Source organism: Ipomoea triloba, chromosome 3 (assembly GCF_003576645.1).
Source record: "Ipomoea triloba cultivar NCNSP0323 chromosome 3, ASM357664v1".
NCBI lineage: Eukaryota > Viridiplantae > Streptophyta > Magnoliopsida > Solanales > Convolvulaceae > Ipomoea > Ipomoea triloba.
In genome coordinates this window covers 332,621-352,128 of record NC_044918.1, presented here as the reverse complement: position 1 = coordinate 352,128, position 19,508 = coordinate 332,621, and the positions used below count along the sequence as shown (strand labels likewise).

The following is a 19,508-nucleotide window of genomic DNA, read 5'->3' as shown; positions in this document are numbered from 1 at the left end:
GACAAAAACTTGTATAAGATAATTTCAATGATCCTTGTCCGTAGGACGGATCAGGTTAAGATTTAAATTTACATATTGTGTCGACCCGACCCGTATCACGGATAAGGATATGTCTCACACAAGTGTTATCCAAAAATATTTTGGATTAAAATCACCAAATAGTTAAAAAAAATCTCCTTTTTTGGACTTGGAAAATTAAAAAGAATGATTGTGCTTGAGGAAAAACTTGGAAGTGGTGCTGCGGTGGCGACTTTAATTTGAGACTTTTTTTTTGTCCAATAAAAATATAATTACAGTTGACCTCCTTTTAGAGTAAATAACTTATAAATAAATCGGTCCAAATAATATTATATTCACAGATTTCACTCTATGCTGCTTATAACTTGCATGTGAAAAGCTTTTCTTCGGGATTAAATATACAATATTGTATTGGCATGGAATACGTCACCAATAACGTACTTAGCTATATCTTATCATTTTTTATTATATTTAAAAATAATTTTCTAGAATTGTTGCTTGTTCATGGTGGCTTAATTAGTTTATTACGAGAGATTTCATCAATTTCAAAAAAGATTTGCAATAATATATAAAATAGTATAATGTCTAATACTTTAATCGACTAGGGTGCAATTTTTCTCCTATGCCAACAAAGATTTCTCTCGATGAACAATTTAAGGTTAATCATTGTGGTATATAAAATGCACTATTTAGTATTTTTGTAATTAATACTTTTTTATAAATACATTTTTTTTTTGAATAGCGGGCTGCAGTCACATAAATTTTTCCATTGCAGTTTAACTCTTACGTTTGATTTTCAAATTATTATACACGAGTAAAGTTTATTTAATACACATATTCAAATAGTAGTTACAAATTTTCTTTCTCACGATCAAAACATACACAAAAGAAAGTAGCTAGAATGGTGGCTGAAAAAGACATGCACGAGGAGATGGATGAATTATTAATTAGGCAATATGTGATAGTGAATGATTACGAGCTGGATTCTAATTAAGCAGCTAAAGTAAGGCAAAGTGGACTTCTAGATGCATTCTCCTAAATAATTAATTCACATATATACATGCTATACATATAAATTCTTTTTTGTGCCTTTCTTCAATCAACGCCGTTTAATGATGAAGATTGGTAATAGTCGTCTAAACTAACATAGCTAACATGGGGCGCCATGCATTTGTGTTGACAAAACATGTACATAGGAAAGGATTGTTTGATAGTGGCATGGTTAAGGAAATATCATCCCTTAATTACTTCTTAATTGGGTCAAAACAATCTATTATAGCCTGACTTTTATAAAATCAGCCTGTCAATCCCCTTTACAATATTCGTTCACATATATCCTCATTTGGGAAATGTTGCCGTAAATACTATCGGTTATAATGTAATATACTAATGTATGGTCGGGTCGGCCTAAGGTCCTTCAATGATCTACTTGTTAGTTTAAGGAATGTGATAGGGAAAGTGAGTTGAAGGTAGACGTTTCCGAGCCCTTAAGGTAGTAGGTGTAATCAGCCAAAAATCTCCTTCTTTGTAATAAATACGGTATGTATAGCCAAGAAAAGGGGCCAAATCTCGACCTTTCGGCATGCCATGCACGGGGTGGTGATCAGGGTGTAATAAGAGTCGTACACGTGTCACAAATGCCCTGAAGAGGACGGGGTCCCGCTATCTGGGCACAGGTCGATAGGACGGTCCCGATCTCAATAGGTCGGGATGGCAAGGGGAGGAAGGAATTTCCATACAAGTCAACTGCACCGGGTAAGCAGCAAAGAGGTCGGGAAAGGACCCCTCAGGTCGGTACGGGTGCAAGTCATGTTAAGGGTCTAGTTCCGATCTCTGTACAAGGACAATTCCCAAAGGATAATACCCATTAGGTATGTTAATGCGACAATTTAACTCAAGAAGATATATTTTGACTCTTTAACATGATACATACATATAAAAATCAATCCACCAACATAACATTACAAATGTATTAATAGTTTGCTTTCAAATTGTTAAGTTACCACCTATTTTAATCAATAGAATATCTCATCTCGATCTCTCCCGCAATTAAACTAGCTATATCTTTGATTATAAAAGAGTGAAAAAAATATTGATGTCGTGAATAGAGTCTAAATTATGAATGTACATATTATTGGTCACCACTATACATGATCTTTGCAAGCTTATAGCGTTAAAAAGAAAAGAAACTCATTTACGTGATCAATACCTCTACATATACATCTCCCAACAACACTACATATTATCATCAGCGTCCGGCTTGGACTTCCTCCTCGTACGTTCCATCATTTGAACTCTAACATGCGGCAATGGTCGGAATGTGGACTGAAAAATCCTGTACGTAAGATACGGTAACAAACTGGAAACCACAACAAGAAGAGTTACAAGCCAATAGAAAGGACTTGGGGCACAGGCTTCCACAAAAACCTTGTATGCTGTTGTAGATATGATGGATGGCAGAGCACCATAAACGACCAAAAACAGATACCAGACCGCGATGCTTCCCCATATGAAGACGTGTTGGATCAGAGTGAAATAGTTGATGGAAAGCGCCATTTGGCAGTTCACGGTCCATACTACACACGAATACATTATTACTCCAAGGACTTCGTAGTCCACAGGGTGGCCATCGCGCCTAAATGCCTGATGTAAAACCGAGAGGGTCGTGAAGTAGAAGATGATCATTGCACTGACAATTCCGTTTAGCATCCACCCTAGGATACGATACCACTTGAACAGCATATTCCGGCTTCCCTCTATATAGACCTCAGGATGCTGTGAACGAGGATATGGCAATTAGTACGAGGCTTCCAATTCAAGTACAGTGCAAGTTTTGTTTGCATAGCATGAATCGAAATTAGATAGATATATACCTTAAGGCAAAGCTGATCGGAGAGGTCTTGATCAAAAACACCAAGAGCAATGACGGGAAGTGAAGTGAAGAATACATTGTATAATGACATATACCAATCATTATAAGCAGCCCTTCCCGAGAAGGAAGCAAAAGCCTCGAACCAGAAAAGGGTGAACCCAAATGCGAGATTCTTATAAAAGAAGTAGCATATCTGCACCCACCACAAAGAAGGATAAAAGAAGCCTTGGGAGCTGTTTGGGTCTCTTGCAAAGTTGCAATACACTATGTAACATGCTTATTAGGACTAGACTAGAAGATGCATGATTAAGCAAGAGAATTTACCATCATAGATATTCTGCGATAACACCAGTGGCCATGAACCAACAACAACCGTTCAAGATAACAGAACTGAGCTATTGCATAGTCACTTGCCCCAACAGCCTATAAGAAGAAAGCAGACCCATCAGTTCAACTATCACAAGAAAGTCATTTTCATGTACAACAAGAATAAGTTCACATCACATAAATCAGGAGTTGAGAAAAAATTTAAAGCATTGTGAGTAACAAAACTTGACATAGGAAATGCCTATAACATAAAAACATAAACCTAATATAGCCAGATTCTTCCTGTTCAACACTCAGGTCATGTGACTAACATAAATACAAAAGAAAATAGCCAAAAAGAGACCTGCATCCCCTCAACGCCACTAATGCCAACCCCAACATCAGCCTCTTGAAGCATGCTTACATCATTTGCCCCATCACCAATTGCTAGTGTCCTCCTACCAGTTCCTTTCACCAATGCTGTTACCTGCACATCTTCAAACATTTTTGGTCAGATTATTAAGATTCCTCGCAAAAGTAAAAATAGACATGATAGTTACAATGCTTCCCAAAAAAGACACAAGCAAAAATGATGATATTACTTACAAGAGCTTTTTGTTTAGGTGTAGAGCGGCAACATATAACAGATGCACATTGCAATGCAAGATCCAAAAATGACTTCTTCAGATCGTCTCTGAGAGCAAAAGAGAGCGCATTCCCATCGATAATCAAACCAAACGATCCTGAACTTCCTGATTTAATTTGATCTATTCCCTTAGTTACTTGTGCTCTTACGCTTGTTGAAGCCTATGAAGGTTAAGCATCGTGCATCGTAAAGATGAATGTTTAGGATTTGATATGAAAACAAATCCAAGATCTGTACCTCTTTATCCTTTTGGTCTTGAGTTTCCATGCTACTTGCATGTAGAGAATCCAGAGTAATTTTAATCAGCTCCATACGTGGCCTCAGTAAACTACAAGCATACCTACAAGAATTTCAGGATAACAATGATTAAATAGTTTAAAGTTTTAGACAATGATGTAAATGGAAAAGCATACAAGTTCCAAAAACAAAACTGTTACCCTACCCAATATTGATTGCTGTCTCCATCTTATCACCAGTTAAGACCCATATCTTAATCCCAGCATCCGCAAGCTTGTCAATGCATTCAGGGACCTACACTAGAAGAATAACCAATCAGTCCTTCATCATTGAAGGATAGAAAAATATCAACACAATAAGACATGATGATCACCATAATTACTGCATGTATATGTGCAACGCAAAACATAGGACAGAACTCTAACTCTCCCTGATGAATTTATGAATTACTCTGTAATTAAGAATAACAAGAAGGAAGTTTGATTATAACCCCTTTTTGAAGTTTATCCTCAATAGCTGTGGCTCCAAGGAGAATTAAGTCCCTTTCAATTTTATCAGCAGCAGCATCCACTAAAGCATCTCTATCAGTTTCAGAGTCCTGAGCCTTCAATAACTGTTTTTCCCATGATTTGAACTCTTCTTCACCAAGCTCACGGTATGCAATAACTAAAGTTCGTAGTCCTGCTTCAGCGTATTGTTTAATATGTTCCTTTGTTTTATCTTCAAATTTTCGTCCATCTTCAGAAAGCCTTGGAAACAACACACTGAAGTTGAAAAGAACAAATAAACAAAGAAAGGAGCGTCACATGGTTGCAAAATGCAAACTAAAAAAAGGTAATTCTCTAGTATACTGTTTCCAGCCAGTAAAAATCAAACCTGTCTGCACCCTTGCACAAGAGTAACAATTTATCTTCAGGATTTCGTACAATCACAGACATCCTCTTCCTAGCAGCATTGAACTCTAGGAGGTGAAGGAGCTTGTACAATCTGAAGATGAAGTTGTTTGCAGATGCCATTAAAATGACAAAGAAAAACAGACATATCCAAGAAACTAGCTGGGATGTATGATTTCATAAACTAGGAGAAAAAAATTAAGTTGTGTTCTTCTTAACATAGTTGAGGCTCGGTCTTTTTTCTTGATATGACATAGCACAGCATTACACTCGTTTTTTAACAGTCTCCTTCCCACATAAAGCGGAAATTATCTATGTGCATTGGCCAAAATAAAAATTGGATTGGCTATACTGGCTAAAGTGTTTGTCCATTATATGCCAGGTCAAGTTTTCATAACCTTGAGAACTCTTCAGGAAACAAAGTGTACATCATTCCCAGACCTAGCAAGCCGTTGTAGTTTTACACGGTAACATCTACCCTTTGATGTAATTTATAAACAGTAATGTTGCTAATGCTGGGACCACTCTTCACTCCCCACCAATAAATAAGAGTGAAAAAAAAAAAAAAAGAAGAAGAAGAAGAAGAAGAAAGATGAAGAAACTTAAATTAATAGTAGTTAAGCTAGCAAAAATATAACCTTTCAGTTTTTTCAGCACCTTCCCGATGCCTTTCATGCAATAAGATACTAGTTTGTGTCCTTCCAACAAACTCAAGCCCGAACTCTCTAGCTGCAACGACAAAAGCAGCTTCATCTGGTGACTCAGCTTCATAAGATATATGACCTGGTGTGTTCACATCAGGGATGACAGTATGGCAAATAGCCAACACATGAAAGAATTTATCTATCACTTCTGAATGAGGTTCTTTAACCCATTGACCATTCATTATGCGTTCATCTTGAAAATTGAAGCCTTTAATAGATTCTCCAGAGTCCAAGTTAGAAGTACTAGAATGTTCAGGTTGGCCATTTCCTTTTCTCTTTTCTATGGCTCTCTCCACCTCTGTCACAGCACGGCCATACGCAACACCTGCTATTGAACATTTAACAAACTCCATCGAGTTGCATGTTAAAGTGCCAGTTTTGTCAGAGAGTATTGTTTCAACCTGTCCAAGTTCCTCATTCAAATTAGATGTTCGCGCACGTGCAGGCTTATTTGTTTCCTTGTAGTACATATCCTGATCTTGATTGATGAAGATGCTCTGTAAAACCTTTACAACTTCAATAGACACATATAATGAAATTGGAATTAAATAGCCATACAACATAAGGGCTGTTAGGAAGTGAAAAAATGCAGCAACTGAAGCTCTTTTCGGATCATAAAACACAGTTGCCTCGTCAGGTCGTAGATACCACCTCTTGTACCTCCCATTGCTTAAGTCATTCTTAGTCTCCAGTCCAAAGAAGATGGACCCAATGGAAGATATCATAATCAAGGTACCAAACAGGACGTAGATTATTTTGTCCATTCTTTTCTCAATTGCGCTCCTCTTAGAAGGAGGATCCCTAGCATTCTGCATGACTTTTGTGTCATGACCAGTAAAAACAACAGCTCCATAGATATATTCAGTATTCCGTAGTTTAGAACCTCTCAGAAGCATCTGATTGACTGAAAGTGGCAGTCGTTGCTGATTGTTATAATGTAGAGTGCCAACAAATGAATAAAGGTCTTCATTTGGGTCCTCACACCTGATCTCTGCCTTAAAATTCTTAAGGAAACTATCACCCTCCTTGAAGGCTATCCCATCCAGAGCATGTTTCACCTTCAGATTAGTCTCTCCATCAAGATTTGCCGTTTCAACATAACAAATCCCATCCTCATAGCTTGATGAAAGCAAAAGAAGATCAGCTGGAAAATATTCATCTTTCTTAACCTTAACAAGATCACCAACATGTAGCCTCTTCCATATAGTTTCTTCAAATTTGCCGTTATTTGTGTAAACTAAGACCTTCCTATTGTTAGCTTCAATATCCTGAAGAGAATTTTATGCACCAAAGGTCATACAATAACATTTCAAAGTTATGTATTATAAAAAATTAAAAAATAAAATAAAATTAAAACACTAGTGAACACACTTAGCACAAGCAGCTCCAATAAAGGACTGACATATAATTTATACAATCAAAAAAGGATGTCATGAAATGTTTCTTCTATAAGCATCTTTTCAGACAAAACTGTAGGCCTAAAAGTGCTTCATTTTAATATTTACCTTGCAGAAATAAATGATCTCTCCGATCTGAACAATTGCTTTGTGTAATTGTGTCCTTTATTCTTTTTGTTATGATTATCGTTTTCTCCTTTAATTTGTCTAGGATCAACAAAATACCAGATTTCAATGAATGATTGATGTATATGTGTGTGCACATTGAAAGCTTGGGTATGGATTCTAATTTCATATAGTACCCAGAGATGGGAAAGGAAAAAATATATATGAATCCAATTTCAATCTTCTCAGACCTTAAGAATTGGTGTATGTTATCCGCTTCATTTCCACTGTCTTTAAGATACTTTGCCATGTGGTGGTCAGAATATGATTAACAACTCTAGTTAACAGAGTTAGTTTTGTTAAACTTTATTAATTCCAAAAATACAGGTCTCAAATACACCAAAATTCATAAATAGGACTAGATTGAACAAAATCATGATTTTTGAGTTGTCCCAGGTACTTCGACCTAATTTATGTTCATGATCTTTGAGTAGCCCTAACATCTATCGTATCCCAAAACCAGATACAAAGGTTGACCTTCCCAAGAGCATATCTCAGAAAAGCAAGTGATATTAGTCCGACATTTTGACCAGCTATGGCTCTGGGATGATGAAGGTCCTAACTAAGCTGAGGCCTTGGGATTTTTAGTCATAGCTTTTGGCTTTTGAGAATATAATATTGGAAAAAAAATATCCCAAAATGTAATCTTGCATCTTAAAATCAAGAATTTTATTAAATGATAACTATGGGCATATTTTTGTTACAAGTAAAAGCTGGCTACTTAACAGTGACATCACAACTATCTAATTTAAGCAGACCAAATAACCGAAATGTAATAAAATGTGTTTATCAGAACCTAATTTTAGCAGAACAAAAGAAGGCCAAAATTACGACAACAAGAAGATGTCATTTTTATACCTGCCTTCTGCGCCTCCAATCTTCCACACCTTCCTTAGCCATTGTTGCACCAATGACCACCATCAAAGGAAACAGAACACTACTAGCTGTATAAGGTGCCAGAGGACTAAACGAAACACAAGCCACAATAAGAAAGTATACATTTGCAACCCTCCTGAATTGTTCAAATAAGGACTTGGGGATAAAATTAACAGCTGTATACTTGGTAGTCCGAACATCATTCTCCCTGTACTGCCCGTTCACTGGGCTATTAGGATCATTAATATGAACTACCCGTGTATAGCCCCTCCTCCCAATTTCTTCATGTTTCTCTGTGAATAAAGGTAGCAAGCAAGAAAATGTATATTTAAGAATAAACTTCCTACTACTATCACTCATCCTTTTTCCAATAATTTTCCCCTCAAAAATATAACTTCTGCAAAATAAATATCAACCCCCCACTACCACCTTCCCTTCAAACTTTGTTGGAATAATGGACAAGGAACAAACTGTCAGCAAACTTCCTTCAGATGCAAAAGCAATAAATTAACATTGATTGCACAAATTTATTCTTCAGATAGACCGACATAACTAAAAAGGAAACGTTACAGAAGTTTACTAGACAGCAAGAGCATGTGACCCTCGGATATAACAGAGTTGTCAGGTCATGAACAACATTGTGATTTGTGAGCTCATATCCTATGTCAGAAGTTCTATAATAACAATATATTGAGCTGTCAAGATATCCTAAAACCCTAGAACCGGTATTCTCACTATTCCTTGCTTTGGTCTAAAGTAGTCCGGAGAGATACCTTCCTTGTTCAAGTGTCGGTGCAGAAGCCATGAACTCCAAGGCTCAGCCCCTCAGCATATATACGAAACTTGAAAGAAGCATTTCAGCAAGCGTGTAGTGTGCATCAGCGGGGATAAGAGTGTAGGAGAAAGAGAGTGATGGATAGTCAGAATTTGGCGAAAAAGTAGGGAGCTCGTTGGTGGTAATAGTAGTAGTAGTTGTAGACTTGTAGTTGGCCAATCCACAAGTCTCTCTGTTCTTCCCTTCATTTGCCGTTTTAGCAAGCAAAGAGTGTGAAAGAAAAATAAATACGTGAATGTAAAAATAATAATAAATGTAGAAAGGCCACGAGCAGGTGAGTAGGTGGCCAGAAGCCCAGAACCATGCCCCACAGCTTTCTTTCTCGGAGTTTCCTGTGCTAGACTTTACTGTGGAGACCGTCGCCTGTCGTGGAAACCGTGGGATGACCTGTGCCGCTTACGTGGCGTATGACTGCGCGCGACATTGTGCCCGGAAAAATGATATATGCGGATATGCCAACATAGAAATAAAACTCATGCCACATGTCTTAATTTTATTTGAAGGATATGAAAAAAATAATAAAAACTGTGACTTACATTTTTTTTGAATGAATCAAAGGTGACATATAAGCGGTGAGTATAAAATGAAGTCAAATGTGAGAGTACGTGTAGTATTACTCTAGTGTAATAGTATCTGCCACAACAGTTGTGTCTGAATGCTTGGTTTAGTTTTGTTTAGGACTCATTCACGCATATTGCACAATACATTCTCAATATTGTAACATTTATCTTAACATATATCGGCATGTAAAGTGATCCAAATTTATATTATAGAATAGTAAAGTAAAATTAACTAATGTTATTGATGGGTGATAGAGAGTCAGATATTTAGGAAGAGAAAATGACCAACACAGGTGGTTAAAAGTAGCAAGATTAGACTCTCAAACGCTCGACCATGGGAAAGAATCGACAAAGAGAGTGGGCCGACTGACCGGAGGTTGGTCGACACTGATGAGTAAATGAGTGGAAAGGATTACATGAGGAGGGAATGGGTAAGAAGTCGGTCGAAATGTGAGGTAGGACGGTTGATCGGTGAAGTAAATCGTGATGTTTCGTTGCAATTGAGCGAAAATTTCAGGAAATACAGCAAGTGTTGAGCCAAGGGAGCCGATTGGAATGAGTCGGACCGGCCGACCTCGAGCTAGAGCTATAATAGGAAGAAAGGCGAAAGGGAATGAATCCAAAGCTAGACCCTGTGGAGCTGAGTGAGAAGGCCAAGTCGACTAAGCAGCGGGAGTAGTGGGGAGCCCGGGCAAAGCTAATTAGGTAGTTTCCTAAGGCAAGGGAGATCAAGCGCGAATTTTGCGAATGAGAAAGGGAAAGTAGATCAAGATGTTTTAGGAAGCTAGATCAAATTTAGTAAAGAAAGAAATCACATACATAAGCAATTAATAATAATACAATAACAACCGAGACACTGCTTAAATTTCGTTGCAAGATTTAAACTATTTCCCGTTAGCGTTGGCCTACCGTTCGACCATAACTTGGTTGATAAAACAAACCGTTATTATATGTAATATCATATTTATTGATAATTGTATTGGAGATTGATTCATTTATTTATTTTTTTTCTTGAATTTTTACAATAGTGATATTCTTTAGCAGTAATATAAAGAATGTTTAATTTAAGTGATATCATATTAAATTGGGGATAAACTACAAATAAGACATCTTATTATTTGGGAACAAGCAATTAAGCCATCCAACTTGAAAAACCCCCAAATAAGTCATTGAATTTGAAAAAATAAAGCAATTAAGCCATTTAAACCCAAAAAAATAGAAATTAACCAATTTTCTAAATTTCTGGCGAATTTTCCGTCACCAACGCACAATTTCCGGCGACCGGCGACCATTTTTGGTCGCCCTCGCCGGACAGAAGGCAACCAGAAGCAACTCCTGATGAGCTTAAGTTTGTAGCTAGTGATCTCGCCAGAACACTTGTACATGTCCGCTGTTCTGATTCAACCATTGAGGGAGAAGAAGAATCGGCTGAAGATAAGAGGGAAAAAGCCTTAGTTGCTTTGATTGCCATGTGTCCAAATGAATCGCTCAATATAATGAGCTAAACAAATTGCTATATTATCTAAATCTAGATGTAAGCCAGCGTATATTGATTCTTGATGTCGTGATAGATGCTGCTCAGGAACTTGCAAATACTCGAACTTCAAAACCCAAACAACACTCTAGATTCCTCATATCTTCCATGTCAGACCAGCCATGGTTTGTGCCAAGGGATATTGGGCCACCTGGAGCTGGTTCCTGGAAGGAGATTTCAACTCCAGGAACTCCTTTGAATTGGTCTTACTCTTATGAGAGAGAGCTTCCCTCTAAACCAAGTCAGGTTAAGAAAGGGAAGATGCGTCGTTGGAGCCTTCAATCACCAAAACAAGAAAACCAGGTTCAGTGGTCCTTGAATAAATTTCCGCAATATGCAGCTGCAGAAATGGTCGCCAAGTCGTCGGCGGTCGCCGGAAATTGTGCGCCAATGACAGAAAATTAGCCGAAAATTTAGAAATGGGTTGATTTCTATTTTTTTGGGTTTAAATGGCTTAATTGCTTTATTTTTTCAAATTCAATGGCTTATTTGGGGGGTTTTTCAAGTTGGATGGCTTAATTGCTTGTTCCCAAATAGTAGGATGGCTTATTTGTAGTTTATCCCTATTAAATTGTTATGTGTTATTGTATGGTTTAGAATGAATTTAATTATTTTTAATAAATGCAAGATTCATAAACTTAATTTTTACTCCATTTTTTAAATTACATTTATTTATTTTGTTGTTGCAATCGTACCAATCTTATTCTAATTTATTTATCAAGTTAAATCAAATTGTAAAGGGTCACACTTGTGTAAGACCGTCTCACGGATTCTTATTCGTGAGACGGGTCGGGTCAAAGCAACATGTAAATGTCATACTTATATCTGCAGATGTCATACTTATATGTTCAAATATAACACTAATCAAGAATACAATTTTTGTTACTTATAAGAGAAAAAGTAATACATTTTTCATAATAAGTAATGTTGACAAGTGTCTCATACTTATAAGGGCAAATATAATACTTTTTAGGAAAAAATGTAATACTTTTAAATCGAAATGTAAAAGTATTGTATTTTCCCTTAAAAGTATTACATTTACCCTTATAAGTAACAAAAATTTTATTCCTAATTAGTATTACATTTGAGCATATAAGTATGACATTTGTGCATATAAGTGTTACATTTGCATATTGACCCGACCCGAACCGTCTCACGGTGAGACGGTCTCACACAAGTTTTTGCCAATTGTAAAAATATATATTATATAAAAATATTATTCAGCCAATTGCCCATAACCTTTTTCATAAATTATGAGAGAGAGAAAAAAATGATACGGAGTAATTGTTTTCAGCATATTTCTTTGTTATTCTACTTTTTGCCCTTTCTGAGAAACTTTCGACGGTGAAGATTCGACCGCGAAAGCTGTGGACGACTATATCCGTGGCAGACCGGTAGGTTCTGTCAGTTTCAGCTCATATCGAAGTCCTTTATTTACGGAACAGCGTTTTCTCTGGTCTCGAAACCCTAGGTCCGTACTCCATACTGTACTCGATTCCGTACTCCGATTGCTTGAGCTACGTACAAATCTATCTAACGATCTATCTATACCTATTTAGTATTCTCCGTAGTACAAACACACACAGAGGCAGAAGATACTATTTGTGAATACATGTGAAGCACATATATCATATATGTATGTTCAGTATCCGTACTTCATTTTCCAGGTTCTATTGTTTTGCTTTCATGGCTGTGCTATTTTCTACATCAGTAATTTTATTTTTTGGTAACATATACTGATTATGTACAAATTGAAGTATAAAGCTTTCAATACATGGCGATAAACAGAGTAAGCTGTATTGATCTTGAAGTTACATGTGTCGTAGATGGTAATTTGGTTGCATTTCTTAAACGTATACTCTGCATAAGCTAACTAGATCATGTTTTCTGGCTGTTTATAGTATTTGGGTTTGATAGATATCCTTGCAATAAATTTGCCTTTTTTTTTTCCTGGTCTTTTGACGGGATGCTGTCTAAAGTCTGGAAATTGGAGATGGATTACCCTTTAATTTTCAGCTGTCTTTTTATGCACGAGAGTTATTTTAGGTAATTTTCCACTGATTTCTTATTGGTTACTTGCCGATTAATCAAGATCATATATGATATTTATAGCCTGTTTGCTATTGCAATCAGTATCACTAATTATCATAATGCCACTGACACTAATAAATGTTAGCTAACCTTGAAACAAATACATGCCATTTGACAGCATAGTCATTGACATTAACACAGCCATAGGATGCTCTTCCACTCTCATGATACAGAGAACTGAGGGCATATATATACATTCCAGAATCACATATTTGATGGCCATTAACTCAAATAAAGGACCCAGGATGATCATCTGAAGGAAAAATACAAGCAATACATTAACAAGGGTTATGGCTGAAGTTCTATAATATGCATTGGAACTCACAATACAGCTTAATAATTTTGTTGGTAATTTGTACAGGCAGTATTCCTTTATCACATTTTCTGAATGGTTTGATCTTCACTGTGACTAAGCTCCATTGGACACTGGTGTGCTTTTTCTTGGAAGATACTGGCTGGAATCTGATTGGACTCACTCATATCTAAGTGTATTGTTGAAGCATTGGCAAAAGAGTGTTTAGCAGTGGCCTCTTAAGTTACTTGGTACTAATCACAGTTCGCTCAGCTTGGGTGACTTTCTAGTCAGTAATTGTTGTAGTTGGTGATATTGGTTGAAAATTAATCCTATGAAGTAGCTGGATTCAAATACTGTGTAGATCAGAAGGAAAATGGTATATCATAGAATGAAATGTCATACAATTTTGGATCTTTCCAACATCCTTTTTATCTTCATTGAGAGCTTCGGGCAAAAAGGGCTTTTTTATGTTATGTCATAAGAAGAAACTATGGAAGAGGGATCAGAGAAAAAGTTCCCTGTTAATGCTAAGGATTACAAGTTATATGAGGAAGTTGGAGAAGGAGTCAGTGCAACCGTGTACAGAGCACTCTGCATCCCACTTAACGAGATAGTAGCAGTCAAAGTTCTTGATCTGGAAAGGTGTAATAATGACCTGGTATGTAGACTTCTTCATACCTGCATATTGCCTTTCTCGATATTTGTTTCAGTACAACAGGTGAAATTAAGCCCATTTTATGAGCATCCATTCCTATTGCCAACATATATGACACTTATATTGATTTTTTACATGAAACACCATTGTTTTTGGACATATATCTATAGTTGTATTTGAAATACACCTGATTGTTGAGGCATTCCTTAAAAAGTGTAATTTCTGATGATTAATTGAAGGTTTCAATGTCTTTGTGTTTTTAAAGGATGGCATCCGCAGAGAGGTACAGACAATGACTTTGATTAATCATCCAAATGTATTACGCTCATACTGCTCATTCACTGCTGGTCATAGTCTTTGGGTTGTGATGCCTTACATGGCTGGAGGGTCTTGCCTTCATATCATGAAATCTTCTTTTCCCGAAGGTTTTGAAGAGCCTGTTATTGCTACATTATTGCGTGAAGTCCTGAAAGCACTTGTATATATTCATTACCACGGGCATATCCATAGAGACGTAAAGGTACAAACTACAAAAAGCTTACCTGCTTCCTCCTATACGTTGCTCAGTTTTCTGTTCCAATGGATTAAATAATTTTTGTTACAAGCATGATCACAAATGGGATTCTGAACATCTTGGAATGTTTGCATGTTTGGTGAAGATGTTTCAGAAATGAAGTTCTGACTTTCGCAGCTTTGATTTCCACTGTAATATTCGCAGGCTGGCAACATATTAGTTGATACCAATGGTGCTGTTAAATTAGCTGATTTTGGAGTAGCTGCTTGTATGTTTGATACTGGTGATAGACAGCGATCAAGAAATACTTTTGTTGGAACTCCCTGCTGGTAAGTTAATGACCATTCTCCAGTTATAATATATGTATTTTTAGATTCATCAGAAATAACATCTCTTATCTACTTGGTATTGTGAATTACTATGGACTGTTATTCAGGATGGCTCCAGAAGTTATGCAGCAACTGCATGGATATGATTTTAAGTGAGTATCTAATTAGCATCACGTTATCAACTGTTATTGTATAAAAATAAATTTTGCTTAAGTTATTCTAAAATAGTTTCGCATAAGCAGAGCAGATATATGGTCCTTTGGGATAACAGCCCTTGAACTTGCTCATGGCCATGCACCATTCTCCAAGTACCCACCAATGAAGGTGATATTCTGTGTCTGGAAGTGCTTGTCTTTCCTCAATGTCATTGTTCTATAAGTTTGCTCATTGTCTTCTTTATCCAGGTTCTGCTCATGACCCTGCAAAATGCACCACCAGGTCTGGACTATGAAAGGGATAAGAGATTCTCCAAGGTTGGTTTTGTTTGGTAAAATTTGATTATAGCTTTGAACTGTCTTCTGAAATTTTTTCGCCTTTGCAGTCTTTCAAGGAAATGGTTGCTGCTTGCTTAGTGAAGGATCCAAAAAAGCGTCCTTCCTCAGAGAAGCTTTTGAAGCACCATTTCTTTAAACAGGGACGCTCAAATGATTACTTATCACGCACTATACTTGAAGGCCTACCCCCCCTAGGTGACCGTTATAGGATGCTTAAGGTCTTCTGCCCCTCTTGAACTGTGCAATTTCAGTTTTGACGCTTTTCATCTTTTTTCCATTGGGTTGTCTATTACATTGCATGTGCATTCTTTCAGGCAAAAGAAGCAGATGTTCTTGTACAGAATAAGGCATTGTATGAAGACAAGGAACATTTATCACAGGTAACCATTGAAAACCCTAAATCTTGATATCCTTACCAGACAAATATCAAAATAGATGTAGGATTCGTGCAGTACTTATCTCCTATTGTGGTGGAATTTTTCACTGTGACAGGTTTTTCATTGTTCTTGTGTTTTTCCTCAATCATCGGGTTCTTAGCCTGCCCTGATTTAATGAGCATGGACTCATTTTCTACAGATAATTACAGGACATATCTTCCTCCACACTTCTCTAATCTGTGGACAATGGCTTTAATTACTTTCCTTGCATAAAAAACATGACAGAATGCTAGTTCTCCCCTGTTGATTTCATGTTTTTGACGATTTCTGTTTTATTCAAAGAGGCACGCCCTCATAGTGGCTTCAATTAAGTTGGTTCATGACAATAACAGAATGGTTTATGTTTTGAATTCTTATGTACATTTTCTTCCTCCAGTTCTACCATCATCTTCACCTTCCTTTCCAAAAACTGCTTACAACTTAGAAAGCTATTGAATTTTTTTGTACTACTTTGGATTTTCTCATCTGAGCTTGTTTTGTGGTTACCTTGCACAGCAAGAATACATTCGGGGAATCAGTGCATGGAATTTCAATCTGGAGGACTTGAAGAACCAAGCTTCACTTGTAAGCAGTTAGTTTGACATTCATTTCTCAAATCAATTTATGGTATGTGGAAGCAAACTCTAGATTATTGATTGTTTGCTCTCTGTGTTGCTGCAGATTCAGGATGATGAATTTTTAAATGCCGAAGGCCCAAGTTCAAGTGGGAGGCCTAGGGACAGTAATGATGATGCTAGTTCTTCATCAGACAGGCCTAATCACTCACTTGATGCACCTGCAGAAGTATTTCTTTTATCCATATTCAAGTTGATATTCCATTTGTCTTTTCCTGTTGAATCTTCCATTCATGCTACAGGCTTTTCTCATTTATTGGAGTTCATAGGATCTACACGTGTATTCAGTTTTTCATTTTATTGACTTTATAGTATCTGCCACCTCAGTTTTGTTCCTTTAGTCTCTTCTTTCTATTACCCAATAATATGCAAATATAATTACTCAGGTTGGTCTACACGAGGTTCATGATTTAGAGGATTCGCTTGCTGGGTTTCCCATTAAACCTCTTCAGGCACTCAAGTAAGATATATTTCCATTTTCTATCTCTGATGTAACGGGACATCAGACAGCCATTTGTTTCAGTTCTGAGATACCTGCACATCCAATATGCATTGATTTCAAAGGATGAGTTTATAGCCATATTAGTGTGCACTACCAATCTGCAATATAAATAGAAGAGCATGTTGATAGCTTGGTATATTTATCTACTTTTTCAGACATCGTTTTATGTAAATCTGGTTTTGGTGCAGGGGATGCTTTGATGTGTGTGAGGATGACACGAGTGCTGGTAGTCCAAATTGGAAATATAGTATACGCTCAGATTCTGAACAACAGAATGACATACGGTCATTGAACAAAGGTGGGGGTGAAGAAGGTGGAAGAGATGATGAAAATATAGGACAAAGCATCTCATTGGCATGCTCTGGTATCCCAGGGCAAAAGAAGCTAGTTAGTGGTTCACCTCAAAAGGATAACATTCTCTCTTTAAAAAGCATTACCACTGATGGAGAGAGGTAAATGCTCATTTTCTAATCCAGGACATTGCTAATGCTATCATATTCCTGTAAGAGTAGCATGCACATGGGAAATTTAAGGCTGTATCCATTATACTGTAGTTTCAAAGGCTGATGAATTATTAAAATATTTCTGTTTATAATGACGTGTTACTCCAATTGCTATGAAGGGACTATCCACAGACAAGGTATCAGCCAGAGCGTAGTTATAGTGGTCCACTGCAGTATCGCCAAAAGAAAGATAATGGTAACGTACTATTTTGATCTATGAGATTGAGTGCTTGTGTGTGTGTATACATATATATTTGGCATCAACTTTTGTGAACGGATGCTTAGATTCTTGTAATTAATCTTTCCTTACATTTTGGTATATGCTATTGCAATGGAAGATACTTCTGAAGGAGCTGTTGTCCAACGCAAGGGACGCTTCAAAGTCACTTCAGCAGATCTGAGTCCAAAGGTATATTTCCAAGCAGTGTTGCATCTTTTGTGTGTGCGCGTGCTCACAAATTTTACTTTTCAAGTTTCAACTGTTAAGTGTTTATGATTCCTCAAATTTCGATGTGCTCTATTTGGAACATTCAGTAGTAAGGACCTTTGAAACTTATCTCCTAGCCAATTGCCTTTTCTTCCTTGCATTCAGGGTCCTACAAACAGTTTCTTCAACTCAGCTTCTGGAGGTTTGACTGCTGCAACTTCAGGCCTAACAGCTACCTCAGTTCTCCCATCACTGCAATGCATTTTTCAGCAAAATACATTGCAAAGAGTAATCCCTTCGTACTTGAATTTTTGCATGTGTTTTATGTGGAAGGTACTGATATACTTCATCTTCATCCATTCAGGAAGAAATCATTAAATTGATCAAGTATGTGGAGCAAACACCTGGTAATTATCATTTGGTTTGCTATTTCCCCTGTTTTTATTTTTAGAAAATTTATCTCTGATGCATTCAAATAATATTTATTTATTTATTTACTTCAATGCAGTCACCCCTATGGAGTTGGTTGAGTCGGGGACAACTGACCTTTCACAGGTACCCTTTGTGTGTGTCTCTATTTAAAGAACCTCAGCTCTGTTAGCTAGTTTTATGGTAGTAGGAATAGGGGTTACCAGCAGGCAGCAGCTGCATTTAACTGTTGGTCGACTTTGTATGTATGTGAAGATCCCTTCTACTTCTACAAGAGAGAAAGAGCTGCAGTCCCAGGTGATTCAATTGCAACAAAGGTATGTAGCTAGAACCTAGAGCTTTTCAATTGCAGCATGATATTTTCCTTCTTTTCTGAAATTTGAGTTAAAAATTCAGCATTGGCAGCCTGGTTGAACAGTTGCAGAGACAAAAGATAAAAAATGTTCAGGTATGTATTTATTGATTTAGTGATCATTTTCAGCAATAGTGTCCTATTTTTCATCAAATAGAAATGACTTCAAACTTCTTCTACATCTAATTTTGACTCGAGGCATATCCTCTCTTTGTGTCTATAACACTTGGAGCCTAAAGTAGTAATCTCGGCTTTGAACTTGTTGAATGACCGCTCTCAAAGTTCTCCTTTTCCTTGCTTTATTCTCCTTTTATTTTAGAACCCTCTCTGGGTCTAATGTTCTAGGACATTTGAAATGTTGTTTTGGGTTGACGTATAATATTGTGGCTTGCAGTTGGAAAGCAAATTGAATGCCTTGCTCAGAAAATAGTCCAAGTTATGAAAAGCTGCGTCTCAATACTGGGTGGGGTGAATGGCGGTTTGCAGGCTTCAAGTTTGTGTCCGTCTCAATTCCTAGGTAGTGCAATCAATTTTTTGTGTATCATATTTGTGAATATAAGGCTGGAACCGAAATTTTGATATGCTGTTGCAATATATTCTGTCGTGTTGTAATTTTATTTATTTAGCTTTACTCTAGCCTTCTAAATTTTGTGAGACCGACCTGGTTTTTCTTTTAATAATAATAATAATAATAATTTTTTAATAAAGAAGTCTGGGTGTTTATGGCATTTTTGGTCTCTAAATTAGTATGGAGTGATCTTTTTTATCTGGATAAAAAAAGCGGCCATCAGAGTGGGAAATCACCTTCCCAAGTACATTATTA

At 36.9% G+C, this 19,508-nt stretch overlaps 2 protein-coding genes across 9 annotated transcripts; one reads left to right on the top strand and one right to left on the bottom strand.

Annotated features, from left to right (window-relative positions):
• Positions 1-2,097: 2,097 nt before the first annotated feature.
• On the bottom strand, positions 2,098-9,307 carry LOC116013446 (probable phospholipid-transporting ATPase 8). The gene is made up of 11 exons (XM_031253209.1): positions 8,097-9,307; positions 5,611-6,944; positions 4,956-5,066; positions 4,570-4,843; positions 4,285-4,373; positions 4,080-4,182; positions 3,803-4,003; positions 3,561-3,683; positions 3,215-3,313; positions 2,892-3,083; positions 2,098-2,793 (listed from the first exon to the last, which is right to left on the bottom strand). Exons 1-11 carry the CDS (start codon positions 8,472-8,474, stop codon positions 2,254-2,256), a joined length of 3,444 nt encoding a protein of 1,147 aa, XP_031109069.1. The 5' UTR covers positions 8,475-9,307; the 3' UTR covers positions 2,098-2,253.
• A 3,023-nt stretch (positions 9,308-12,330) lies between these two features.
• On the top strand, positions 12,331-19,395 carry LOC116012617 (serine/threonine-protein kinase BLUS1). Of its 8 annotated transcripts, none has more exons than XM_031252208.1 (22): positions 12,332-12,514; positions 12,603-12,679; positions 13,496-14,087; positions 14,350-14,604; positions 14,803-14,927; positions 15,035-15,079; positions 15,170-15,251; positions 15,332-15,400; positions 15,469-15,639; positions 15,736-15,801; positions 16,354-16,422; positions 16,519-16,641; positions 16,859-16,932; positions 17,163-17,426; positions 17,597-17,673; positions 17,816-17,886; positions 18,070-18,192; positions 18,269-18,311; positions 18,413-18,459; positions 18,589-18,650; positions 18,730-18,781; positions 19,080-19,395. In XM_031252208.1, exons 3-22 carry the CDS (start codon positions 13,920-13,922, stop codon positions 19,113-19,115), a joined length of 2,022 nt encoding a protein of 673 aa, XP_031108068.1. In that variant the 5' UTR covers positions 12,332-12,514; positions 12,603-12,679; positions 13,496-13,919; the 3' UTR covers positions 19,116-19,395. The 8 variants fall into 8 exon arrangements, with proteins under 8 accessions (XP_031108071.1, XP_031108068.1, XP_031108070.1 ...); XM_031252210.1 differs by having other exon boundaries at positions 12,603-12,710; XM_031252211.1 differs by having other exon boundaries at positions 12,331-12,679; positions 18,543-18,650; positions 19,080-19,392.
• Positions 19,396-19,508: the final 113 nt, after the last annotated feature.

Bases quoted from the DNA above. Each gene is read 5' to 3' on its own strand.
- LOC116012617 (XM_031252207.1), top strand. From the start codon at position 13,920: ATGGAAGAGGGATCAGAGAAAAAGTTCCCTGTTAATGCTAAGGATTAC. The intron at 14,088-14,349 runs GTATGTAGACTT...GTGTTTTTAAAG, and splicing joins AAAGGTGTAATAATGACCTG to GATGGCATCCGCAGAGAGGT. The intron at 15,080-15,169 runs GTGAGTATCTAA...TCGCATAAGCAG, and splicing joins CTGCATGGATATGATTTTAA to AGCAGATATATGGTCCTTTG.
- LOC116013446 (XM_031253209.1), bottom strand. From the start codon at position 8,474: ATGAGTGATAGTAGTAGGAAGTTTATTCTTAAATATACATTTTCTTGC. The intron at 4,183-4,284 runs GTAGGGTAACAG...AAATTCTTGTAG, and splicing joins GAGACAGCAATCAATATTGG to GTATGCTTGTAGTTTACTGA. The intron at 3,314-3,560 runs GTCTCTTTTTGG...TTCTTCTTATAG, and splicing joins GTGGCGTTGAGGGGATGCAG to GCTGTTGGGGCAAGTGACTA.